This window comes from Daldinia vernicosa, assembly GCF_022497035.1.
Source record: "Daldinia vernicosa strain CBS 139.73 unplaced genomic scaffold F5Y00scaffold_42, whole genome shotgun sequence".
Lineage (NCBI taxonomy): Eukaryota > Fungi > Ascomycota > Sordariomycetes > Xylariales > Hypoxylaceae > Daldinia > Daldinia vernicosa.
The window spans coordinates 46,425-72,239 of record NW_025953958.1 but is presented as its reverse complement, the minus strand read 5'-3'; the positions used below and the strand labels follow the sequence as shown (position 1 = coordinate 72,239).

At 48.2% G+C, this 25,815-nt stretch overlaps 7 protein-coding genes across 7 annotated transcripts; all 7 read right to left on the bottom strand.

Annotated features, from left to right (window-relative positions):
- Window positions 1-189: 189 nt before the first annotated feature.
- On the bottom strand, window positions 190-3,468 carry F5Y00DRAFT_243481 (uncharacterized protein). Its single transcript, XM_048008678.1, has 7 exons — window positions 2,673-3,468; window positions 2,538-2,560; window positions 2,241-2,258; window positions 1,812-2,139; window positions 992-1,743; window positions 741-937; window positions 190-664 (listed from the first exon to the last, which is right to left on the bottom strand). Exons 1-7 carry the CDS (start codon window positions 2,815-2,817, stop codon window positions 613-615), a joined length of 1,515 nt encoding a protein of 504 aa, XP_047862496.1. The 5' UTR covers window positions 2,818-3,468; the 3' UTR covers window positions 190-612.
- A 3,628-nt stretch (window positions 3,469-7,096) lies between these two features.
- F5Y00DRAFT_243473 (exocyst complex component Sec6) lies at window positions 7,097-9,730 on the bottom strand. Its single transcript, XM_048008677.1, has one exon. The coding sequence runs from the start codon at window positions 9,564-9,566 to the stop codon at window positions 7,311-7,313; it is 2,256 nt and encodes a 751-aa protein (XP_047862495.1). The 5' UTR covers window positions 9,567-9,730; the 3' UTR covers window positions 7,097-7,310.
- Window positions 9,731-10,133: 403 nt separating this feature from the next.
- On the bottom strand, window positions 10,134-11,767 carry F5Y00DRAFT_254520 (uncharacterized protein; the record flags this gene model as incomplete). Its single annotated transcript, XM_048010178.1, has 6 exons — window positions 10,134-10,681; window positions 10,733-10,794; window positions 10,847-10,968; window positions 11,033-11,284; window positions 11,338-11,405; window positions 11,644-11,767. The coding sequence occupies 6 exons, from the start codon at window positions 11,765-11,767 to the stop codon at window positions 10,134-10,136; spliced, it is 1,176 nt and encodes a 391-aa protein (XP_047862494.1).
- Window positions 11,768-13,369: 1,602 nt separating this feature from the next.
- On the bottom strand, window positions 13,370-15,804 carry F5Y00DRAFT_243468 (Clavaminate synthase-like protein). Its single transcript, XM_048008676.1, has 2 exons — window positions 15,209-15,804; window positions 13,370-15,145 (listed from the first exon to the last, which is right to left on the bottom strand). Exons 1-2 carry the CDS (start codon window positions 15,315-15,317, stop codon window positions 14,025-14,027), a joined length of 1,230 nt encoding a protein of 409 aa, XP_047862493.1. The 5' UTR covers window positions 15,318-15,804; the 3' UTR covers window positions 13,370-14,024.
- A 588-nt stretch (window positions 15,805-16,392) lies between these two features.
- On the bottom strand, window positions 16,393-17,917 carry F5Y00DRAFT_271862 (uncharacterized protein). The gene is made up of 2 exons (XM_048012871.1): window positions 17,860-17,917; window positions 16,393-17,642 (listed from the first exon to the last, which is right to left on the bottom strand). The coding sequence occupies exons 1-2, from the start codon at window positions 17,867-17,869 to the stop codon at window positions 16,570-16,572; spliced, it is 1,083 nt and encodes a 360-aa protein (XP_047862492.1). The 5' UTR covers window positions 17,870-17,917; the 3' UTR covers window positions 16,393-16,569.
- Window positions 17,918-18,420: 503 nt separating this feature from the next.
- Window positions 18,421-21,671, bottom strand: F5Y00DRAFT_140386 (uncharacterized protein). The gene is made up of 2 exons (XM_048004360.1): window positions 20,717-21,671; window positions 18,421-20,660 (listed from the first exon to the last, which is right to left on the bottom strand). The coding sequence occupies exons 1-2, from the start codon at window positions 21,181-21,183 to the stop codon at window positions 18,875-18,877; spliced, it is 2,253 nt and encodes a 750-aa protein (XP_047862491.1). The 5' UTR covers window positions 21,184-21,671; the 3' UTR covers window positions 18,421-18,874.
- A 1,316-nt stretch (window positions 21,672-22,987) lies between these two features.
- Window positions 22,988-25,444, bottom strand: F5Y00DRAFT_243463 (cyclophilin-like protein). The gene has a single exon (XM_048008675.1). It carries the CDS (start codon window positions 25,237-25,239, stop codon window positions 23,638-23,640), a length of 1,602 nt encoding a protein of 533 aa, XP_047862490.1. The 5' UTR covers window positions 25,240-25,444; the 3' UTR covers window positions 22,988-23,637.
- Between the last annotated feature and the right edge of the window lie 371 nt (window positions 25,445-25,815).

Sequence of the window (25,815 nt, the reverse complement as noted above, 5' to 3'; positions counted from 1 at the left end):
GCGAGGTTGACTACATTCGGATCAGTGCGTAAGCGGCGGTTAGATCGGTTAGCGGCAAGAAAATGCCAACTCGAAAGAGTTTTGGATCTCGATAGCTTGCTGGGGGGGTCTTCTAAAGGGGTATCACCATCGAAACAACGTGAGGTCTTGAGTAGATCGATAGAAGTGGGAAAAAGTAAAAACTACTTGGTGGAATTCTATTTGTCTTTGCTCCAAAAAGTCTATAGTTAGGAGGTAGGTACGAAAAGGTAGTGTTGTACTTTACTTTCCAATCAGGGGAAGTCGTAGCAGAAAAGATCCAATAGCACCTTCCAAACCTAGTAGGATACCATCGTTATTTCCGACTCTCCCTCTCAGTACCCCGAAACAATGCACCTCCAAGATAGTACCGCTACTTAGTACCGCTACTAGACATGACATGGCCCCTGAAACTCTTGGATAAGAATGCATCTATCATATCTCGAAATACCCAACAACGTTTGTAGATTACCCATCAATATGCTATTGATATAACGTATAAGAGGTAGTTAATGCGAAAATAATACCTGCTTTGATGCCCAAATAGAAGTTATTCAAATGCCGACCAGTATCCTATAGAGATATGATATGCTTCTAAGAATGCGAAGGGTCATGTGGAAGGAAATTGCCAACGATGAGGCTGGGTCTGTATAAGTGGAAATAGTGGTTAGCGGTTTTCTTACACCTAAATTGCTTTCCCTAGGTCGAGATTCGCTACTCACATCTTGTGATCGTCCCTACGGATCATAAAGGAAAAACAGCAGTTAATGATCGGATCGTTCGATCGGTCATCTGGGGTCTTCAAAGCACACGCCGTTAGAAGCGTGTCGTGCGCCGCGTCGAACGCGATGGTGCCAAACTCTTCCCAGTACCGTACGAGCGACTCTTCCGTCAATATTTCGTGCAACGAAATTTTACCCTATGCGTAGAGTTGATTAGCAGACTTCTCGGTCGTTATTAGAACAATGCATACATCTCGTAGCTTATCTACCGGAACATGAATAAGTTCAGCCATCTCCTTGTTGCCTCTGAAGATCTCCCCGGTCCGTCTCCAGCAGCAAGCCGGAACCGCCATAGCTGCGAAGACTCGGTCATATTCTAGCAAGGTCTTTTCGAACCACATCTCTACGTAGACGAGCTCGATGTCCGTAAGTCCCTGCACCTTCTCTCGGAACTTGGGTCGAAAGCGATCTAGCTGTCGTAGAATCTTCTGCTTCGACGCGGGAGCAATATGGCTATCCATGTACGACGACAAACGAGCGTAGCCTTTGATGTAATTGAACGGCTTCAGAAGGCCCGCATTGTATTTGGCCTTCATCACACTATGCATGCGCGCCTCTGGCGTGTCGTTGCCTGATGGGTCCGCCGCTTGGAGATAGAATTCACGCGTCTTGTCTGCTGATATGGCGCTGGAGACGGCCTGTTCCGTGCTTGGCGGAGGCATGGAGCCTGCCTGTATCGAATTCGTAGATAAAATGTTGCTATTGTTGCCAGCCACGAAGCTCGCCATTTCGGACTGGTTAGGTTGCGACTGATTATTCCTGAACAGCAGATTCTGGTCGTCTGGCAGGTTCCCCGCGTCATCGAGGAGACTAGTGTTCAGAAAATCATTGAGAAGATTAAACTCGTGGGAGACTTCTGGGGCAAGCGTATATTGAGGGTGGTAGTGATGCATATCGTAGAATTGATTTTGGGCGGATAGCCAGGCATCAGAGAACCCACCGACTACGAGATTAATTCAGCTTTTTTTCCCCTAGCCAGCACGACGTTCACAAGGGTTTTACAAAACCTACATTGGTTCATATTGCTGCCAGAGCCATTGGCCTGCATACTGGAGACCGGATTCGGTGACACAAGCTGTAGGGGGTTTGCCTGACCTAGTGCAGCTGCACCAAAACCTTGCTTAGTTCTTTGAGCTGCTCCAGTTCCGTCGAATGACGGTGGTGCCATAGCAGCGGCGCTCTGATCTATTGAATTCTGCGGTAGCTCGGGCTGGATCTCCGACTCTTCGTGTCCAGCCGCACCGGGGGTGCCTTTGAGCTTCTTTGAATCCGGATCCCGGGGCTCATCGTGGCAAAGATGGCCAATATTTCGCTTGATACATCTCGTGCATGGTCTCTCCTGTTCAATAGGGGTAAGGCCCCGGTTAATCTTGGCTCATGCAAACCTGGACAACGCCCCCAAGCCATAGGCACAGAAAAGTAGGAACAGATCTTACATACGAGATCGCAAGTCATATGCTATAAGCCCGGAAATATTAGTATTAGCCAAGTACTTTGTGAAGCCCAACAACACGCACGAACGCGCGCACGCGCACAGATACGCACGCACAAATACTAGAAAAGATTCGGGCGCATCGCCCGTGACATCAGCAACCTAGGCGGTTGCAGTTGGGAAAAAAATAACCCATCCGTATAAACAAGGGGGGTAGGGGGCGCCAGCATTTCTACATGCGTAGATACGCAGACGTGGAACCAATGAATTAGAGCGTCTGACAAACTTGCTAAATGAGGACTTACAGATCGACGGCAGTATACACAAGCTGTAGGAACGCGCGACCAAAATTAGCCCACGGTACAGACAGATACGACGAAGACAGCATCGAGGTGAGTTAGGGGTAATATTGGAATATTTAGAAGAATGGTACGGCATACCATGGTTTACCTTGCGCCTCTTCTTGGGGCTCTTATTGGTATTATCAGGGGGTGTGGTGGTGGTTGAGGTCGTAGGGGTGTCGTCCTTAGATTTGGCGTCGCTGTCGGGCCTCTTGTCCTTGGCGTGGCTGCCATTGCTTTCCATGACTGCGTCCTACTTGAGATGCTATCGGGACTGGTGTATGTGAGAGGCTCCCATTGGGTCCTCGGGTTACGCAATGGGCATGTAGTTCGCGGACAATCGAGTTAGCTGCCGGCGGCTTTGTGCAGGACCAAGAGATGATTTGTTCAAGGGGTTCCGAAGAGAGGCTGCTGGTCGGCGATGAACACTGCTGAGAGGACGTCTGGGAATGACGGGCAAGATTTGGGGGGTGCGTATCGCGATCGACAAAGAGGAAATCTTGCCGGACCGAAGAACTGTCGCCGTCCACGTGTAATCCAAGACCGCACACAATCAGGTACTAGATTAGTTACCTTTCCTCCTTATCCAAACAAGACAAAGTCTCGGTTGCGATCGCGGCAGAAGGAGACTTGAGTTGAGGTTTGTGTGTGTTGAACGTAGACGTGGGTCAAGCTTCAAGCTAAGGTAAGGCTTAAAAAATTATTGCCAAAGTACAAATTTCAGATGTTTTCTACTAGTAGTAAAATAAATTCCTCCAATGTTGGCCCAACTTTATCCTCAACGCTCCTCCTTCCTTTGTTTTTCCCGTTCTGAGTACTAGAAAAGGAAGGAATGAATGGACATGATATGAATGGCCTCGACGTTGATTCGGGCAATCACGCTTCAGGCGCAAGACCAACGAGGCCAATAGCGAGGGTCACAAGAACCCGGGTCCATCTTAATCCAGTAGGATGAAGCCATGAGAGCCGAGGGGTTTAGAATTTTACAGGGGCCAAGGGGACTCGATTGGGAGCCGATTAGGAGCTAGAGGGGCGCTTTCGGCATGGTTTATAGTGGGGTTCTGGCCCTCAAGGGCTGTTGGCTCCCTCCTGAATGCCTTACGAATTATGGCTAACTACCTAAACATCTGGGGGACTTTTCTAGCTAGACCGTTGTAGAACGTTGAATGGAAGCTACGAGTGAGGTACATAAAGCATGGAAGCAACATTGAAGTAAGGTACCGATCTGAAAGCAGTAGGTACATCTTAAACATTTCGTGCTTTACTTGCCGCTATCATGTCATGTCTAGTGCGGGTTACTACCGGTGACGTCGTAGGTAATAAGATGTAAGTTAAGAGGTAAGAGGTATCGAACTGCAGTCAGCGTCACTTGACTTTTAAGCTTTTTATCTACCTCATAAATAATTAAATCACCTCTAGACAAACCCAGGTTATCATACCCAAGCACACCATCCCCAATCAACTTCTCGTGACATTACACACATGCCAAGCTCCTTTCGTGCGCAACAGTTCCCAGAGCCAAGCCTATGTACACCCCTCGATAAGCTTGGCCCGCATTGACGTTTGTCATTGTTTGGTGGTGAAATATACGACCTTGAACTTGCAAGTTTCATTGCCAAGTCTGTTTCCAGAGTCCCGGGTGCTTGAATCTGCAAAGCATATGCATCCACCACAGCCAACCTCCATCCCAGGCCAAGCCGACAAACGCATAATGACAACACGTCGACGGCCCAGCGGCCGAAGGCCGTTTACATCTGTACGGCCATAGTGTTAGGCACTTGGGCGGTGGGCGTCGCCTCCTTGCAGGGCTCGATCGACGTTTAGAAGACTAGCGCCATGTGAAAGTCGATGCTAGGATAACCCATGCCGATGATCAATCCTTCATTGATCTCACTTCACGCACAGAAAGAAGTACAACCCACATACCCGTGTACGACGTGGTACAGCTCCTCGTCGTCCGGTGGAATTATCTTTAGAAAGCAACCAGCATATTTTTTACTACGGTACCATCGACGCTCTGGACCTCTGGATGGGAATATGCCGGAGTAAACGGTTTTAATTTATATGCCCTTGGGGTATTGCAGTTTTCCCTGACTCTTTAGGTATTGATATATCGGTAGCCCTCTATCCGAAAGAGATAGCTCCGCGATGGGCGTCACGCGAGCTTGAGGATTCGCTCATGACTATGCAACTAGTATATGATGCGTCGGCTGATCTCGTTGGATCGCTTTTTAATGTTTTTTTTTTCTCCTGCTGTGTCCCTGATGCTACTATTAAGTTCGTCCTGTCAGGGCTGACCACGAGGGTTAAGTTACACCAGATAATTATAATACGACGAGACCATTCTATTCCCCGTTAAGGTACCGGTCCGGTCGTCGATCTATCCGCTTCACCCGAAGCGCCTACCGACTCCGCGGTGCGGTCCTTTATCTCTTAGATACGCATTACCATCCTATTAGATTTCAGGTACCCCACAACACATCAAAATCCTGCCGTCTGAAATATATCCGCAGCGCATCCCTTATTTCGGCAAATTCGCCAGTGATCAGACGTAGTTGTATCAGAGTTCAACTATACCTAGAGACATTCGCGATCCTTCCAATATCTTAGCTACGCTTTTAATAACGAATATTATTTATTGCTATTCCGGCAATTAGTCTCCGGGCCTCATTATCCACAATAAGTCAAAGGAGCCAGGCATACTATCAGCGGTCAGTACCCTAACGTACGCGTCACCAGCCGCACCGTTATTGTACGACATAGGGCACCTATGTTTGCTCTCCTAACTTAAAGTAGAGCTAGTTAAATTGTCGATCATATTATATAAGTGGCAATACTATGGCGTCTATGAGCAAGTTCTTTTGTAGCACAACGGTGTGTTTTGGGCGTATAGTGCTTACTATTTTTTATATACATATATTAACCTAAACCTTTTATTATTTTATTGCTAACCTAAACAGTGACCTGGCAGCAAATCATAACACATCTATTGCGAAGAGAGAGGGCCAATCATTCCTCCAGTATCGGACGCAGAATCTCAATATGACCAATGATTTGTTTTCCGTCCACCAGAATTGTTCCATACTTCGTACCGCATATAGTCAGACAGCTTGGATTCAATATACGCTTACCCTTTACAGCAACTACCGCAATAAATGTACAGCTAACCTGAATTCGGTTCTATTTACGAAATCCTAGGTATGCATCATCTGTAATCCATTCTGTTCAACTATGTTGGTCGGCATGAACCTTCTACAATTGTGTGAGGTGCATATTACCCCTGACGTAGTGCATAGTCGGTTTCCATCCGGATCGTCCTTATTCGTGTCTTTAGAGCTTAGTACCTGCCAGGAGTTCCATGGAACCTCATGACGCGGCATTTGACGTCGTTTCGGCCCTGGTCTCCAGGCCATTCAGCGTTCTAGCAGAGGCCCTACTTCTCCGAAGTACCCGAGTCTCTGACCGCTTAATTCTGTTGATACATGTAGGTATGGCAACTAACCCGAGTCATCGCCGTTCTATTTAGTGACCTGAAGATTTTAGATTTGTAAGATCTTCCGGTCAGGTACCATAATGTTCAGGCAGCCTCTGGGCAGGAGATCTAGAATCTTGATAGGCTCGGTTCGAAAATTCGACCCCTTCAGCAAGAGGGCTTATGCATGGCTATGATATGCAATCACCAGCAGAAGGTCGATATACGTAGGAGGCGCCGAATACTTCTAAATACGGAATACGTCAAACGCTGTGATTAATACGAGGTACCTGCAGCAAAAGGTAAGCAACTCATCGTACAACAACCGAGGAAACGAGGTTCTACCATGAAGAGGCGTCCTTTGAATCACCCTCCAATACAGCCTTCATTAGCCAATCTTATTTCCTCATAGCACAGCGAGTAGAATACGGCGACGAGCATCGACGTGGAACTAACTATTGGAAGTATAGGCATCGTGTATGCTTCCAGCCTCTCATTATCGTTAAGTTGTCATTTTAGTTGACTTAGAATAATATACCAGACCCTAAATTTGCACGGATGAGGGATCAAGGCGATCTTACTTGTGCCGAACCAACGGCCGGGAGATCAAGATGCCTTTAGCCTAATGGAGATCTTACTTCCGGCTCTAGAAGAGTAGAGGTTGTGTTACATGTAAGGTACGCGTGATCCGTGATTGGCCGGTAGCTTTTGTAAAGGGATAAATAGGGCTGGAGCTACTATACTATTTCGAGGGCAACCAGTCGGGCCCTGTTCATGTATACTCTGGGACATAACGGATATGTTGGTAAAATATACTTCCTACGCTATCGAATGTAGTTAGTAAGTGTGAACCTACAATCGCCGTGTCGGTACAAGCAGTATCATATCTCACCATAATATATCAAGTCGCAAAAATTGGGAATCGAAAGCGAAGAGACTGGCAAGACTTAGTATGGAATAATATATCACGAGGAACGAAAGCATCGTGAGTATAACACTGCTATATTAGGACGATATAAGAGGACAACGGGTCCAGAATATGCGCCAAGGGGCCTTCACTATGTCGAGACGCGAGAGCCATCGCCAGGGAAATGGGAAATGCCGAAATAAAAAATGTAAACAGGCCATCGAATAATTTGATTTACATCCGCTTATATTATATAAAATTCTTTTGTAATTTATTTAGTTGTTCATCATTACACTCAGACATAGGTCCTCAGCGATCGATACACCTCATTTCATCATATGTATCGTACCTATCCATCTTACTTAACCTTACCCATAATAGTCTCAGCGCCCCTAACAACATCCATCTGCGCCGCGCGCGCCTTAACCGCATTCAACATGCCCCTCTCGAAGTCGTCGCGGGACCTCAGCACGGCCTCGACCCACGTGATCTGGAGGTCCCAATACTTGGTCTTGAAGTCCTGGAACACGTCCGGCACGCTCTCCTTGGGGGCGGTTAGCAAGCCCAGGAAGTCTTCCGTCACGCGCCAGCTCTGCGTGATGTCGTTGCTCAGGTCCGCGTTGGGCAGGGAGCGGAAGTACTCGAAGGCCGTGGACACGTCGTTGAAGATCTTGTCTTGGAAGGGGTCTGTGCGGCGGAATTTGGCGCCTTTGTTGCGCACGCTCATGAGGTAGTGTGCCAGGAGCTCGTCGGCGAGGATTTGGATGAAGACGTCGACGAGGGAGTGGTGAAGCACTTGCTGGTAGTCGCCTATGTACTCTTCGATTGTGATTATCATCTGTTTCATTGCCGTCGTCTCGTACCATCGCGGCGTGAAGAATGTCGGCATCACGGTCTTGAAGTCGACTGATATGACGAGCTGCGCGAATTTGTTGAGACACCAGGTACTCAGGTCGATGTAGCTCTCGCTAAGCGAGGCGATTTCGTTCTCGGCACGCTCCATGTATTGTGGCGTGACCAGCGGTTCGAACTTCTGCTTGAAGCTCGAAAGGTAGGCAAACCGGCCCTCTTCTTCGTTATCATCGATACACGCCATCTGGTCGTTGGCAGTCGCAATGAGCCAATCCTGTAGTGCCTGGAAACCCTCTAACTCGGGTATCTTGTCTGCCTCGTATATCGCCGCTTCCTCCTCGAGCATCTTCTGGAAAGACTGCTGGCGGCCGCGCAGCCGGAGGAACATGGCGTCAATAACACCCTCGGCTACATCTGTTCTCTGCGAGTTGGCAGCCGCATCGACCTGTTCCCGTAACATACGCCACATGTCGACCAGATTCTTGGTTCGGAAATAGCCATACTCATCCGTATCCAAGTTCGAGCCCTCCACGTTTCGGTCCGCAAAATCGCGCCTCTCCTGCGCGAAAATCCGCTCGATCCACTCGTCGAGGAATTTGATGATGAGCTGGCGGAAGTCCTTGACCAACTCTTGCTCCCGGTTGTCGATCACGTGGGGTCTGAGATCGCTCTCGGAGAAGCCGAGTTTCCGCATCTTCTTGTAGTACTTCTCGGGCCAGTTGATGATCTCGAGCGTGTTTGCCGAGCTCGATTCGGGGTCGTCTATCATGCCGACCAGGAAGTCATGCATAAGTTGGTGGTATATATCGCCATACGTCTTGAGTATTTTCCACTTCTTGGGCATCAGGGGTACCATTCCTTGCTTAACGGCGTTGAGGTCGTTGAAGAACCACTTCATTATTTTGTCTAGCTTTGTGGGATCATCCAGGAACTCCCCCCTGGCTTCAGCAAATTGCCCTTCGCAGTTGACAGAAATCGCCTTTAGGAATTTCTCCTTGTATCCTCGGACCTTCTTGGCACCGTCCGTAATACTTTGGAATCGCGTAGCCATTTCCTTGTGGTCTTTTAATGCTTCCTGTAGAGCTTCGACTCTTTGATCGCTTTTCTCCTCGGCTTCGACGATAACTGCTAGACGGACTACGAGGCTATTGTTATCTGCTATTAAGAGGTTGATCATGTTTAACGCGATGAGACCGACGTGCTCGTCGAACCAGTCTATTGCGTCGTCTAACCTCGAAAAGTAGTTTTCTAGTGTAGATTGCAGGCTAGGGTCGTCGGCTCGTTGTATCTGTTCCATAGCATCGTCCCGAATGTTTCGTAGCTGCGTTAATTCGTAATGAACTGAAAGGAGATTCGGCATGTTCTCTTTGTCCTCTTCGTCTTCTCTCAACATACTCTCAACCCTATTAAGGCGATCGTTAAATGTCTGGAGATTTTCCACCATGAGTTCTACCGCACCAAAATTCCTATGGGCCTGTGATACTAAATTTATGCTAGTAAAGTCTTTAATCATGTCCTGCGACTCGGAACAAAGCTTATCGATCTTCATCATCTCGTCCCTAATCGCTTGTAACGTCTTTTGGCCATCGGTAATGCCATTCATACCAGTTTGAGTCATCTCTAGCTGATCTCGTAGACCTCCCCTTAACTGCGAGTCGACAGCAGCTTTCTTGCGCGTGAATTCCAGCTTCAGCGCGGGGATCTTGTCGAGGTCATCTGGATGTCGGAGGAGCTCCGAGAGCTTGACCGGCGGCGCGTCCATGGTGAAGTCGGCGGGGGCACCGCTGCGACCGTCATGCGGGTTTTCGTATTTCAGATCATTCCGCAGTAAATCTATGAGTGCGCCGTGTAGAGAAATCGATTGCGTTTGCTGTTGCCGTTGTGGTTTGTGGTATAGGAGGATTCGTTAGATTACGTGGAAAGTGATGGCTAATTGGCCGTGATGCGCCTTCAGCCTGCGAATTGACGTTAAGGTGAACCCTGACATTTTATCGGATAATAGCATAGATATCAGTAATATGCAATAACCCCGCTTAGGTAGCCACCACTGGTCATAATGTTTGTCCTTCCTCCCCCCTATTCACAAAAGCATAACTAACTCAACATTGCTCTAGGTTGTCTCATTATATAGAAAATATTAGAACAGGTTTACATGGTATACCTACTTAAGTTAACTTCTTTTCATCTCAGTTATTCTACTTCGACTAAAGTACCTAAATCAAGGTCATAGTCAAACAGAATGTCTATTCTGGAATTATCACCCTACGATTTTCAACGCCTCGCAAAACCCACACATATAGGAATAAGCTATTATTTAGATATCATTAAATTAAACGGGGCTATTTTTTGAACGCCGTAACCAACCCGCATCACTACCGCCCTTTGGTGGAGAATTACTGCGATCCGGTCTCTCGGTTATATTCCTCAGCTCATCACGATGCGGCATCAGTGCCTCGCGAAACTCTTTCGTATTCTCCTCCCCATCCTCTACGAGGCGTTGGACTTCCGTCGTTACCGTAATAGCACCCGTCTGGTCGCTCTTATGTGGGAATATCTCATCTTGGCTACCGTTCTCGCTGATTGTGTCCATGCCCGTGGCCGTCACCCGGCTCGTCATGCCGAATGCGTTCGATCTGTGCTGACTCCTCGTCTTCGACTTCTGTGATTGTATATATTCCTTGCGGTTCCGGCTCTTGAGCGGTATCGAGAGGTTCTTGAGTCCGGAGCGGCCGTACGAGTCCCCGCCGGATGAGAGCCCGAGGGCGCTGTTGAGCCCAGGGATAAACGCCGCGACTTGTTTGAGCGAGGGGATGCAGGAGCATATTATGAGCGCGCATATCTCCACCATTGACCATATAAGGGGCTCTGCAAGTTGGTCTGTTATACTGTTATTAACCGTCCATCTGCCATAGCCACCGAGGTACCTACATGTATCATCCTCGCCTATGGATGTAACGTAGACAATACGAATTACGGAAATGGACGTTACCCTAGACTCATGTTTAGCAGAAGTTTATGAGCGCTCCAAGTTCAGTTACTCACAGTACGCCCAGTGAAAGCATGCAGATTAGTCCCAGTCTTTTGACAAGAGGTAGTTGAAGCTTCCACGTCGAGGGTATAGGTTCAAGAAATAGGGTGAGATCGGTGATTAGGTTGAAGACGAACTAATCGGTCGAAGGCATACCTCTCAGCACTTTTAACATAGCGAATCGGATTTGAATCACTTACAGTACAATACCAAAGAGGATGAAGATCGAAACACGAGCCCTCCAGCTTGAAGTCCCACGATTTTCGAACAGGGCTGCATTTAAATAGGACAACAAATGTTTCCTCGGTGGCTTGCGCAAAGAGGAACGCGATTAAAATCTTGTTAACAAACCTGAACCCGCCCTCGGGAAATATTCTGAGGTATAGCACTGCAAAGCTGGCCTTCGCTGCTACAACTCCCCAGCTATACGTAATCGAGCTGGCGATTTGAAACTGAAAAGGGTCAGTTGAGGCGTGAGCGACAAGATCATCAATTGGCTTCCTACCTGTAGGTATTTGTTATAATCTTCATCACCAACTTCATCACGATGGCTCCCGAGCCCGTGCTGTGTAGCTTTGTTACGGTTAGCCCAGAGCTAGGTATATAGAGGATAGGCATATATGCATACCGAGCATTACGCAGGAACATAACCCTATTGATAAAATCTACGCTAATTAGTTAGTGGTTCATTGAGGCGTCTCGCATATTCTTTCGATCCCCAGAAAGCGACATACCCAACTGAGGAGAATTAGAGCTGCGAGAGGTAAGTAGTTATCCGTCAAGGAATTTTGGAAGCCGTAGAAAATCTAACCATCATCAATTCCTATAGTCTTATGTAGCCACCGAGCCGTAATCCTCGAGGCCATAGATACCGCCGTAATCGCAACCAATACCGCACCGACGCTGATGACCGAATGTGCCTTGGAAGCGGCCATTATCGCCAATATCAAACATGGGTCGTCTCCGGGGAAGATATTCCATCATTTTTCGACCCACGATTCCGGGTCAATGGAGTGGATGCTACACTTAGGTATTATAAACAGTAGGCAAAGCCAAGATATCCCTGGGTAAATACGCTACGTAGGGCACGTTCTATTTGTAACAATCCTTCTTTATTATGTGAGGTAAGTACATGGGAGCACACGCTAGACCCTCGATTGGACTCTTCGTTCCAGAAGCTTGGGACCGGGCAGAAAGGCGTCAAAAAAGCTGACGCACCTCTACTAACAGTTATCCTGGTAGGTGTGCCACCTTTTTTGACGTCCTTCTGCCGGGGCAGGCTTGGGTCATGCTAATATGCCAGGTACCATGAACAATCCTGTCGGTAAACCGGTGCCAAGTTGTAGCTGAAGACAGGCATTGGTTTAAGGCATAGGGCTACTCCCGGGGAAACCGGCTCTCCCATGTAATTCGAGTGTCTAAGTTGAGTGAGTTCTACCCGGCGAACTCCCTATTTGACCTGACAGCGTTCCTACATAATCGTGCGCCCAGATGGGGTATTATCTTTAGGTTGGTCGGCAGGCCAACTAGACCAGGGCGCCCTAGATAGGTTATTTCCCAGCTTACTACCTACAGTGAGTTACAAAGTAGAACACTTGAGTAACACGTTCAACATAGATGAACCTTGGGGAAAGATTCTTAAGTTGGGCTGTTCAGGTTACTCAAAGACCCTACCTACGTGTACGGACCCAAGAGTATGGTTAAGCCAAGACGACTCGATCTACATATGCAGATGAGACCGAGGAACAACTATATAACTACTCAATTCTGAGGTTCTACCTCCATATCTAACCACATACATACCATTCCAAACCTCATAGTCTTCTAACCTAGGCTAATAGCATGCACAAGCCTCGTCTTTCTCCGAGAGCAACCATATCGTGCATGCTACGGATGCACCGCGACCTAACATTCATATCATCTGGACCCAGAGCCATAGTAGGCGAGAATCAGAATGCATTAGCGAGTCAGGGATGGACCGGGGAAGTGATTAGTCGCTGCGCTAGTGCCTGACTGGATTCAATTGATAGCTAGGGTAAGGAAATTATGCGAGCATGCCACCGGCAACCTTGATATACATACTAATGTATGTGATCTACAGACCGCAGTTGATATAGTTTCGTCGTCAATGGCTGATAACTACCCTTGGTTACCTATCTTATGACCCGGGAATTGTTAACCCAGAGATTGGTTATAATGTAGGCACTTTTGTATAGTCCTTTGGCGACGGTATAGGGAACCTATTCGCAGTTCTACGTTATTTATAGCCCAACACGTGCAATTGCATTCATGCATAATACAGCTTCATATACATAAGTAGATCCTCATGTGGGCCTCGAATGCACGTCGTATACACTACTATGTAGCTAGACAGCCTTGGTAATAATCGGTTATACTAGCTCGAGTGGAAAAAGAAGGAAAACCGAGAGTCTCGGACCGAGACTAAGAAAACAGAAGACCGAACCGATGTTCAGTCACGTACATACATAGGCTACGAACGGCCTCAAGCCAAGAATAGACAGATACATACCTATCTAGACGCTTAAACTTTACACGATACCTTACCCATCGCCATAAACCAAGCCACCAATTCTCCCACGAACGAACTATGTATCTTCACCCTCGCTTATTTATCTCCAAACACCATACATACATAAATGCGTAGGTTAGCGAGTTGGGCACACCAACTAACCTCCAAAGCGCCTAGGCACTTCCATCCCGACGAACCGGCTATCTTCCGCGCGTCTGAGCGTTCCTCCTAGATTGCCCTTTACGGTGTAGCGCTACGTATTATCTCTACATAAGAGACATCAGCCCCAGTGACCATTCCTATGTACATGGGTGGAATGACAGTTCCGGATCGCCACGGGAGCGTTGGGTTGGTAGTTGGCTAAGTCCGCTTCCCCAGCTTCAACTACTGAGTAAAAGAACTAAAATCAAAATCAAACCCATAATCACAGCACTTGAACTTATGGGCTTAGGAGTGCAAGTTTACTGTCTATGTTCAAACGACAGTGTCAAGTGCCTATGTTATTCCCATGCTATTAAAACCAAATAGGCCTGGCTAATCTCTATGTTAATCGTCAACCTCATCTCTCATTATACTATAGGTTGCTCCAAGCCGAGTCTAGGTAGGTTAGGTACCTACGCTATTGCGAACAAGACATCATATTCTATACATCCATCCACCCCTTAATCAGCCTCCAGCCTCGCAACCGGAGCGTTATCATTAACTTGAATCCCACCGCGCTTCTTCTCATCCGAGTCCCAAAACGGCAACCTCCACCCCCCTTCGTCCTGCGGCACAGCCAACCACAGCCTCAACAGATGCCGTCTCGGCTTACCGCTATCCGGCCCGAAGTCGCGGTACGCCGTTCTGGCGTGTAGCGTGTGCGAGTTGGCCACGAACTGGATGTCGCCGATGTCCAGTACCATGTGCAGCTTCACCCTTTCGCAGGTCTCTTCGAGAACCCGCGTGGCTTCCTGCTGCGCGGGCGACAGCGGCGGGATGATGCCCTTGTCCGAGAACCGCGTTAGGCTGCGCACGTAGTACGGATCCCACTTGCAGTAGACGCGCTGCTCGCGCTCGGGGTGAGCCGGGTCCGGCGTCTCGAGGTAGAACACGGACGTCCGGATATACGGCTCCTCGCCCTCCGAGACCTCGCCCTTGCGGTCGAAGTACCAGATCGGCTGGGTGAGCAGCTCGGCGACGTCCGGACGCTCTGCTTGCAGGATGTTCCAGACGTTGTGGATGGAGGCTACGTCCGACTCGCCGCCAAACTCGGCTTTCGACAGGCAGAGCAGGCCTACGATGTCGCAGTCGTCGGCGTGGAAGAATTGCCGCGCGTTGGTCCGGTATATTCGCACTTTGTCGATCTGCGTGCTGTCCTCGCCGAGGTCCTTGACGTGGCCTAGGATGTGGCCGTGGCCGTTTTGCGATACCGGGTAGCCGATGTAGACGCCCAGGCCCATGTAGGCGACAGCCGATTTGGGGATGCCCCATTCGCCGACGGGGAAGCCTTTGTATAGGATGAATCCCTTTCCGTTTAGTAGCTCTCGACGCATAGTCTCTAGCGATGGTTCTAAACCTGGGAGCCGGAAGTTTTCTTTCGATATTCCAGTTAAGGGTAGACCTAATTGGATGAAGCTATCCGCGGCCTTGGATATCTCATCGAGTTCATCTTGGGAGAATTGGTGAACCCATCTCTCCGGGTTGTTGGCGTAGTCCTCCGCCTTCCATTCCGTAGGTCCCTCGATGTGCTTAGGAAAAGCGCTGTATGGGTAGAGCTTATCATACAGAGGCGGATGTTGACCTATATAGCAATGAGTAACTACCTACACGGCATATAAATTTGATGGAGGTGTATTATTCTAACCTGTTGTCTTTAGTCCATCTGGAAAGATCGAGCGATCAACTTGCTTAGCCTTGGCCTTTAGGCTCTGAATGACATCAGCCGGTGTCTCAATATCTACGGCGGGAGCCATGACTAGGTAGCAGTTCTCTGGTCTATCCCGATATGTCTAAGGGTGAGGGAGGATATGTCAGGGTGCCCGAGTTGGAGGATGTAGGAGAGTGACTGATTAATAAGAGATAGGGTATAAATTCATTCGATGTGGTTAAATATCACCTTTATGATATACAAGTCTTTCCCACCGTCTTAGGCCGTAAGAGGGAATCGAGATTAGGTTAAAGTCATTGTAACCTTTTCCTTTCTCCCGATCTTCCCCTCTACAGTCTACCTATCGCGGGGCTTCAATCACGCAATACCTAGCACGCAATCCTAGACCAGGTTGCACCATTGCGTATCATTCATATGTGTTTACTATACACAAGATACAGCAGTGATTGGCCAATTTCTTCTGCTTTCGTATATGTATTCCGAAGTCTAGGCTGCGAAGCATCCATCTACAAGCGCGCCGCCGGCCTTGGTCACTTGGCGTCATCATATAGAAGATGATTTGAATTTCTCGGAGCGATCCGAGTTATAAAACCAGCCAATTTAGTGCTGTCTCAAATTAATAGAGTAATATATGGCTCGATTGTTTCTAGAAGCCGTCTTGGAACAATAGAATTCTCTAGCACGCCATAGCGGCCAAGACAACGGAAACGCATTAGTAGGAGAACATCGCGATCAAGTCCGACGACATCGGAGTGAGGGGATAAGTCGGCTACGATACCCCTTTCGATACAAGACGCTCATAACTCATTATTACATATATTTAATTCCTTAAAATTAAGCTATATATTTAAGCGATATCAAAGAGTCCCCTTCGACATCTCACGATAACTTCTTATTTCATAACTATTACGAAGTATATTCGACTATAAATCGGGAGTTAAGTTCATTATTATTCCGTAACAACCTCCAAAGTCCCCTTGATTCGACGTTGCCTTTCAAGTCAAACTAGGTGATAACGTAAAGCACTGCCATTACATTCTTCGAAGTTGGCGATATTTAAGAACTAGGTAACCTAAGTCCTCTCTCTACGTGCGCTGCCGTAGCTTATAAGTATGAATGCAATATGTCACTTGGACGTAAGTAAATATTCAAAAGATTATACCATTAGATATAAGTCGCAGGCTCATCATCCAAGACGGCCCATAAGGGGCAATAAATATAAAGGGGGAAATATAATATTATCTATTCATTCGCGCGTGCGTAAGGGGTATCTCTCATCTTGCTCATCAAGCATCAAAATCATATGCCAGCATTCTCATACTCTCCTCTCCTCCCTCCTACTTCTTACGCAAAAGGCTCGACACCGACCCTGAAAACGGACTCGGCTGGAATTCTGGACATTCCTGGGTCTGCAGATTATCCGACCTCAACTCCCGCGTCTCCTTTTGCTTTTGCCCCTGTCCCTCCTCATCCAACAACCGACCCTTCCCTTCATCACCATCCCCATCGCTCTCCGGCGGCGCGCACTTAATCTCGCCTCTTAGAATCTCGACGACAGTCGCCAGCGGCAAGAGCAGCATGCCTACGGAAAGCAGTTGTCCAAAGCTCCAATCTCGCTCGCCGCCGTCGCTCAGCCGGATAGGCGTCGAGTGCGCGAACGCGTCGGCGAGGTACGCCACGCGCACCGTCGCCCCGACCGCAAACGCCGTCATAAGCACCAGCCCGACAGCCTGCACGGCCGCGTAGAAGCGCCGCGCGCGCGCGTGGAGGTACCATATCGCCAGCGCGAAGACGGCCACGTTCCCCGCGACCACGGCCCCGGTGCCCGCGTACGAGACCGCCGCGTTGCTGCCCGCCGCGGGCCCGTCCGGTGTTTCCGGCCGCCACGCGCACGCCACGGGGAGCGTGCCGTCGCCGATGCCGCGCTGGACGCAGCGCAGGATGAACACCCCGTACGTGCACGACAGCACCAGGTTGACGAGCATGAGCAGCTCGCGCATCCAGCGGAGGACCCAGTCGCGGCGGAAGTCGCGCGCGAGAGCGAGCAGGGTGGCGTTGTGCACGGCCATCGAGAGCAGCGAGAGCATCCACACGAGGAAGAAGTGGTACGGGACCAGGGACGTTCGCTTGGCGAGGCCGACGGATTGGATGCCGATGCCGGTGAGGATCTGCTGGTCCGAGTACGAGTTGAGCAGCTTGCGGCGGAGGATGGAGGGTTTCTTCTGGGCGTTGTTGCGCATTTCTTGGAAGACGAGGGAGGCGCTGATGAGGATGGATATCGCGGCCGTGACTATGAAGGAGAGGAGCACGCCGATACCTGCGATGCCGGCGTCGCTGGGGACGGAGGCGGGCGCGTTGGTGCAGTTCATTATGGACGGTGGACTACTACGAGATACACCACTCGCGGATTCTTTATCGAATACCTAGTTAATTTGTTGTAGACCAGGTAGAAAAAACAAATGAAAATGGAATAGAAAAAAAAGAAAGAATTGTTGTAGCACCTCGCAACGCAGTGAATTTCGTGGGCGGTAGTGAATATATCAACACCAAACCCACGAACAACAACCCACGAACAACAACCCACGTTTCATAAAGAACCCCTAAGAAAGCGAACAAACAATGCCTACCTATTTCCATTAACCTAACCACCTAACATACCTTTACCTTATTGTTCTGGAATCCCACCCGCCCTTTGTAGGTATGTAAAATAATGACTTGCGCCCCTCCATCAGAATGAATGTACAAGCCTCCCCTCCCCCGTCCCCGTCCCCCTTGTCTTACACAATGACGTCCGCCCTCGACGCCAATAAGCGCCCCCGGATGAAACGTCGCGCAGATCTCTTGGACCCCTGCTGTTGGTTAATCTACTGGATGGGAGAAGCTCGTCGACATGTCTAAGTGCGGCTGTGCTTTTCAGGCTTCAATTTCTGGGCGCTGCGATTCGACGGTGGCGAGCTAATGCCGCCTCAATTTAAAACAGAAACTCTGCGGTTATGTAGGTATTTATTAAGACAACTTTTATTTTTTCTTTTATTCATAGGTAGGTATTTATCCTTCTGGCCACAGTCATCATCACCTTGTATACGTGACACAAGTGAGTTGGGTTGGGAGTACACATACGAATACTAAGTATTCACATATCAAATAACAAGCGACGAAAACGCATGTGTAAGAAAATAAGTCGTAGATTCAACTTCCAAGTTGAATCTGTCCAATGTCATCAACTATAACTACCTAACCTCCTAGGAAAGTATCGCGGGCTCGCGAAGTCTAAAATCTAGCAAAAGGTCGTAGCTTAACCCGTATCATCAATTTCTGCCTCGTATCCGCTCCTCGATACGAGGAGGCCTTTTGTCTTTACTATCAAGAAAAAGGGAAAGACTCGTTGGGATATCAATGAAAATAAACGATTGCTGCCTCCAACTCCGTCCAACTCCGACGCCCTTGCGACGCCGAGGCCTTGCTTTAAGTAATAGGGGCGTGCCCTCAAACCGCCGTCCATGTTAAGCCCCCCGAAGAGTTGGCTCTAGTAGAGCGTTTCGCTAAAACCGTGAATACTCTAATGCACCCCAATTTTTTCATTTTTTCACTTGGTTAGACTTTTGTGAATTTGTAACACGCCTTTCGTCCGCCAATGTGGTATTATGCCTTTCTTTGCCTTTTGGTAGCTCGGCCAGGACTATCGTCCAAATCATTTCGTAATATCTCCTCAGTGCCGCTCGGACTTGGCGACTTGTGGCTTGGCGAGTTTGTCTCTATAATCCGTCCAGTGTTCAGACCATCGGTGGCGGCAAACTCGCTGCCGTCGGCATTCCAGTCAAAATGCGTGCCATCGTTGAAGGCTGTGGTATCGAAATTGAAGTCATTTCCGGTTGAATCAGCGGTATACGCATTTGGGTCTAGGTATTGATTCAGATCGATGTTATCATCAAAGTAGGCACTCGAATCATCCAGGCCAGGTATTCGGCCCGATGGGCTTAGGGGACCTAACAGGTGGTTGAGATCATCCAGCTTCTGGGCCTGTTCGCTTTGTAGGCGTTGAAGCTGTTCAAGCTCCTCCTCTGTTTGCGATATCCGTTGGATCGATGGTGGAGGGATTGACGATGATGACAAGATAGGGGATGGTGAATTGCGCCCGTTCACGGCTGGTATACCTCCAGCTAATGGAATTCCTACGGAAGATGAACTTGTGGTTGCCGGTATTGGGGGCGAAGAGTCCGAGGAGGAAGGAGTGGGGGTAATGTTGTTGTTATGACTGCCAGACATGATGCTTAACATGCGGTTGCGCTGGTCATTTGTCAGAGTTGCTGACGTATGAGCAGCAACATTGGGTAGATCATGGTGGGTAACATTTCCTGCGTTCGTGTTCGCGTCTTGAATGATCTTCATCATGCCCTCCTGAGGATTCGACTCGAGTTCTTGTTTGAGGTAAGCGGGAGTCGACGACGAGTCTGTCGGGGTGTCAAGGACTTCCGTGACATGCCCTATCTGTGGTGATTGCTGCTGAGTGGAATAGTTTGAAAACGGTGCGGGAGTACTGGCAGTGGGAGTCACTACTGGCGGTGTTTTAATGCCTTGGTTCTGAGGAATAGGAGGCAAAAGGCGGTGCTGTCTCTTCGGTGTACCCGCCGGTGTCGAGTTATTGGGCACTTGTTGTTGCACCCAATCTCCTAGATCAACGACGCTACCTTGGCCTTGCGCCGTTGGCATCTGGACATTGGGTATGATGGTGGCTAGCAGGTCATTCACATTCTGCACTCCTCCTTGCTCCTCGAGCGACTTTCTAAAGACGTTCGCTAGGAAATTTAGGATGGCATTGATGGAATTCTCATGGCGGTCATGCATATTCTGGAACATGATTGCTTGTTGATAAAGCTGGTTATGCTCCTGCCGGAGTCGCTGGATGGCTTCACTGATTTGCTTCTGTCGCGTCTGCAGTGCCGCCATCTGATCTCTGACAACCGCCAACTCCTTCTTTTGGAGGGGCCCTGTCTCTGGTGCTGGCAGTGCTCGATTCTGCGCAGCTTGCTGAGGGAAGGGGTGACCGATGGCTTCATCTGCCACGGTAACATCCTCGTCGCTCTCACCTTCACCTGTATCTTGTTTCTTGAGAGGCTTCTTGGGGCCACCGCTTTTCGGCTTGTTGATTAGCCAGAGCAGATTCGGGTGACCACGCTTGAAGTAAGGGTTGTAGTATTCGCTTGGGCTCTTGTTCTTACGTTCGCTAGCCTTCATAGAATTATCTGAAAGGCCAACTTTCTTGTGGAATCCGTACATGTTGAGTTGGCGAACAAAGGATGCGTAGTTATTGTGCTTGAAGAGCTCAGGAATTAAGGACTTAGCAAACTCATCTTCATCGAGAACAATAAAAGAGTCACCCTTCTCTGACCACCTAATTAGATCTGTGTTCTTCGATTCTTCCAAGAAACTGTTGAGAACGTTAGCAGTAGTACAACCATGGCGTTGGAAAGGCATTACGCGTACCTGTTCAACTTTTGTACAAAAGGAGGGATCTGCTTCCGCTTCGCTTGAGCCTCCCTCTTTGCCCTCTGGGCCTTCTCCTCGAGCAACTCTATATTGTCATGTTCGTCGACAGTCCCATTAGGTTGGCTTGCAATCAAATTCTCGTCAAAGCCCGGCCACGTGTCGCTTTGTTGCGGGGTGAATGCGCGATTAGTGGCAACGAGAGCATTGTTCATGCCTCGCCTGGTAAGAACGTTCGACGGGGTAGCTTGAGGGTACTGTGATGGTGCTGGGGACGGCATAACGCCGAAAGAGTTTACCGCATTCGAAGTGTTATCAACGAATGCTCCTGGGTTACTCCCACTCCACCTCAACAACTGGTCTGGTGTACTATACGGCGTCGCCATTGGGTGCTGTATCGGTATACTACCGGGTGCTGGCCTTTTTCGAGGATTCGGTGATGACATAGGATGGTAATAACTGTACATGAACCACGACTGAGGGAAGTGGTTCTGCGAGCGCGGCTAAGTGTAGCTACCGGTCTACTTCGCCAGAAGACGATTATCAGTATTGTATATCCCGTAGACGAATAGCTCGTAGTGCTATATGCCGCTGGATCCAATAAGATTGGAATACAACAATGGCGGGGATGGTCGACGTGGGCGAAAGTTGGGTGTCAAAGAGGGGAAAGAAATCGTAGGAGCGGGGAGTTGGAAGTTGGAAGGGAACGAGATTGGGAGAACGGTGGCAGGACCGTGTATGAAGCCGCAAGGCTATCGAGAGAAGGTAGGCGGTCGGTTTAGGCGACTAGGCTAGGCGCGCACGTTTTTTTCTGCCGAGTAGATGTCGTCGCGCAAGGCTGTGATATCGTTTCGGTGAGAAGGAACGCGATGGTTAGGTATGGATCAAGGCGACCAATCAGACGTGAATAGATTATGCGCGCAGATTTTCAGATTTCGCTGCAGATTTCGTAGGGAATGTCAAGTTCTGGCAGATTTCAATTCCGATGGAGTAAAATGGTGGGTTCCAGGCTTTCCTGCGAATTCGTAGCTCTGCCTATATACCGGCCGAGCTTCATAAAGAGCTTGAAGGACAACAGAAGGAATTGAGACAGCACTAGAAGCTGTAAAGAGCCTTCAAGACCCCCCGATTAAGCTGTCTCTAGTAGTTGCGACAGCAATCAAGCGAACAGCCTGAGAGGTGGGAGTTAGTCAAGGGTAGAAAACAAGGGTGTATGGTAAAGCCCGTTGTTCTCGAAGTCGCAAAAGAACAGTTCGATGTCCCAGATTGTCTAAGATAGATTAAATAAATTGCCGGCACGTATCTAGCCTAACATTCTAGATACGGATATATGGATGTTCAAAGTGACGTAGCTGGGTAGAGTTGAGCAAAGTTGAATGTGCGGACGCCAGCGTGGTCGAGGGGACGAGGGGACGGGAATGGGAATGTAAATGGGAATGCAAAATGGGAATGCAAGCTTTTGATGGGATTTGTAGAATTGACCGGCCTTCCGGCTCACAAGCCGTGACACACCCAAGACAGAAGAATTCGTGCTTTCCGTGTCTTGGCTTAGTTCTTTCTATGTACTGTGCGCACTGGCACCGAACCGAACCGAGAATTGAGGAAACGACAATCCAGGAGCAGGTAGCCGTATCGGCGGGACAAGGGAGCAATCGGGAAGAAGCTTCAAAACAATTTAAGTCAAGCTTCAATTATGTATAGTAGATAGCATCAATGTTCATTGTATATGGCTCATGCTCAAGTATAATAACTAATAACAAATAACATGACGAACCGTAGGTAAGTATAGGTATATTTATGAAATCTCGATATACCTAGCGTCAGCTTACATAGCATATAGTACATACATTAGGTACCTAATAGATTGATAGGATTGCCCGATAACGCGATGACATGCGCTAAGTACCATACCTTTGCTAAAAATTTGATGGATGCGTTGTTGTCTATTGCCTGCAACCTCACAGCGAAACAGGCTTAACAGAATTACTAACAAGGTCCACTAGCATGTACCTGGTTAATAAATCAATGGCACGTGGGTTGCAAGCCTACCTAACAGCATGCTTTACAAATTGTTACCGCATACCTACCTATATAGTACAAATATACAACTCTCTAGCCAATCAGCAGCGAAAATGATAAGAGATTCTTGCACGAGACTAGTATCGCCTTTCATACAATCGGATGATAATCTCGTCATAAGTGTCTATAGCTTATATATGTACATTATACATTATATATGTTCCGTAGGCTCATCTCATTGGATAGCAAGACCCTCGGTTCTGTATACCTGTGTATAAGTCTCTACATAGTTAATCCGTATGTATTGTCACCATATCCTATCGTCTTACGATCTTCGAGTCTACTATGTATGTACATATTGATGTTGTCTAGATTGCGGAGAACTGTACACAAGGATACCATACATGCATATGTATGGTACGGAGCATTATGAGCGAAATCATGCCCAAAGCTGTCAAGCAGTGGAGTTATTAATAAGAACCATGTCCCGAACACCAACAGGTCCGGACCATCATCTCCAGTCAATGCGACGTTAAGCCGAAGTGCTGGAGTCTTGTAAGATCCAATCTAACCAATCACAAGTGTCCAAATGTACCATAGCTCTCCCCATAGTCTACCCAAGTAGGATGAAACTTCGATTCTCAGCAGTATGCACGATTTCATCGCAATATCATAAAAGCTTAGCAAAACATCGGCCTTCGCATTTTTACATGTGTTTGTAGGACCCACTCAGCTTGTCAAGATGCAAACCTCCTTTTTTTTAACGAAGACCAAGGGGATAGTACCCACGCCAGCTTCAACCTCGGAAGGCGATAGAACTTTCTAAGATCAAGGGGTATCAATGGTCATTTCAAGCTTCGAGATACGGAAAAAAAAAAAAAAAGTTTCCTACGGTGAACGTGTTACTTAGCTCCTCTACCAGCCAGAGCCGATGCTCTCGCTAACTTGGCATTCCTCGCTTGGTCCCATTCCCTTCCGGAATTTCCAGTCTGTGCCTCTCTTTGCGCTCTCTTTTCCTCCTTAAGTGTCCGGGCTTTTTCTCTCGGATCAATAACAACCAATTCCTCTTCGGCCTTCTTTCGGTACGACAAGTCTTTACCGAGTTTATCGGCCGCAAAGCTCAGAGCGTGGGACATCCAACCCTCGTCGTCGCTCTCTTCCTTTTCAGCCTTGTCCCACGAGTTGCAGCTTTGGCAGTTGGCAATAAAATGTAGATCGCATAGTTCCGCCTCCTCGTCGTGCTCGCCCGAACCTTGCTCAGCGCCACCCTCCTCCGTAGGCACGTTTGGTTGTTCTTTCTCGGGACCTGCTTGGCTAAGCTTGGAGCGAAAGGCTTGAAGCTTTAGTAAATCATCATTTACGGCAGGTCCCTCGCCTCCTCTTCTCCTTTTCCGGCCCCGCGTAGAAGTCTCTGGTATTAATTGTTCCAGCGCTGTTTTCTTAACCTCCTTGATCGGCTCGGAATGAATAGTCCGTTTCATAGATGCTTTTAAGGCCGCGATCTCTTCATTCGCTTGCTCTAATGCAGATTTCTTTGGTGGTTCTGGCTCTGGAGATGATTCGTCCCGAATGGGGATAGGTACGTTCTTCGTAGGTGGTGGGGACAATTTTGTCTCCAATTTGGGGTCAGTCCGAAGTTCACGAACTGGTATAGAAGGCCCAGTCGCCTTAGCTTCCTGCTTACTACTACTCTTCGGCGGCTTAGCAGCAGGTGTTGGATCCTCGTCTACCTCCATAACAATACGCGAGTCGAATTTTGCCTTTTTTAAGACCGGCGCGTCGTCGTCGCCTTCTTCGTCTCCAAAACTTAACAGCTTCTTCGCCGTCTTAGATTTGGGTTTCTTCTTTTTCTCAGTAGTAGGGGCCTCATGGGTTCGTTTAGCAATCCTTTCTCGCTTTTTCATATCATCGAAAGGATTAACAAGAATCTCTACACTCGTAATCCTTATAGGGTAGAGAGGGCGCTCGGTTCCTTCTGCTATCTCTGCCTCACCCATGCGGGCCAAGTTGTAAATTGTATCGCCCACTACTCTCCCAAACACGGTATTCTTGTTGTTCAGCTCCTCGGCTTTTTCCAGTGTAAAGAAAAATTGACTAGCGTTTGTATCCGGTTTGCTCTCGTTGGCCATACCCAAGAGTCCCCTTCGGTTGAACTTCAGTCGCGAATGAAACTCGTCTTTGAAATTTACACCCGTAGGTCCAGCATTTTTTCCACGGCGCTGGTCCATGGGCCACGGATCCAGATCGCCGCTATATGCGCCGCCATCGTAAATAGATTCACCCCCGTTTCCTGTCCCAGTGGGATCACCTCCTTGTATGATAAAACCGGGAACTAGGCGATGAAATATCGTATTGTCGTAATATCCATCGAGACATAGCTGGAGGAAGTTTCGCGATGTAAGCGGGGTCTGCTTTGCGAATAACTCGACCGATAAGTCGCCCAGTGTCGTATGGAGAATCAGCGAAGCGGTAGGCTGAGGCTCGAGATTGTAGATGGAGGACATATTGCGCAGCGATGTCGAATAACGGTCAATGAATAATTTAAAACTAGAGAAAAAGAAGGCGAAGCGGGTTTTAACGTTGGAATGAAAACATGGAGTCTGAAGGCTTGATTAGACGTAGGCGACGTTCGAGTATGTAGCTTCCTTGGTACAGCGCGTTTCTGTTTAGTACCTTGCATACCTAGGTAGGTACAATACTTAAAGTTCCCAGTCTGCTGCTGATAAAATAAACCTTATCTTATCAGGTCCTTGCCTGCAATCTTAGTAGGTACAATGTATATATTGTACATAGGTAGGTACTTGTGAAAGTTTCCACCCATAGGGCAATCAAGCAGGGGTTCTATTATGTACCTATTCGCCTCATCGTGCCATCGAAAATGTTTTTAGATACTAACATAAATCCATACATCAGCCATATGGCCCAAATTTGTAAGAAGTCGTCAAGGGGGAATTATATCTTATCGTACATGAAGCAATTTTATCTACGGTTTACCACCAAGCAGTGAGAGTTAATTGCTTAATTCTCTGAATGACTTACACCCACAAAGCGGTTAGACTTTGTGTATAGATAATTGTTAC

Bases quoted from the DNA above. Each gene is read 5' to 3' on its own strand.
- F5Y00DRAFT_243481 (XM_048008678.1), bottom strand. From the start codon at position 2,817: ATGGAAAGCAATGGCAGCCACGCCAAGGACAAGAGGCCCGACAGCGAC. The intron at 2,561-2,672 runs GTATGCCGTACC...GCGTTCCTACAG, and splicing joins GAGGCGCAAGGTAAACCATG to CTTGTGTATACTGCCGTCGA. The intron at 1,744-1,811 runs GTAGGTTTTGTA...TTAATCTCGTAG, and splicing joins TGGCAGCAATATGAACCAAT to TCGGTGGGTTCTCTGATGCC.
- F5Y00DRAFT_243473 (XM_048008677.1), bottom strand. From the start codon at position 9,566: ATGGACGCGCCGCCGGTCAAGCTCTCGGAGCTCCTCCGACATCCAGAT.
- F5Y00DRAFT_140386 (XM_048004360.1), bottom strand. From the start codon at position 21,183: ATGTACAGTTATTACCATCCTATGTCATCACCGAATCCTCGAAAAAGG. The intron at 20,661-20,716 runs GTACGCGTAATG...CGTTCTCAACAG, and splicing joins TTTGTACAAAAGTTGAACAG to TTTCTTGGAAGAATCGAAGA.
- F5Y00DRAFT_243463 (XM_048008675.1), bottom strand. From the start codon at position 25,239: ATGTCCTCCATCTACAATCTCGAGCCTCAGCCTACCGCTTCGCTGATT.
- F5Y00DRAFT_243468 (XM_048008676.1), bottom strand. From the start codon at position 15,317: ATGGCTCCCGCCGTAGATATTGAGACACCGGCTGATGTCATTCAGAGC. The intron at 15,146-15,208 runs GTTAGAATAATA...ATTGCTATATAG, and splicing joins AGATGGACTAAAGACAACAG to GTCAACATCCGCCTCTGTAT.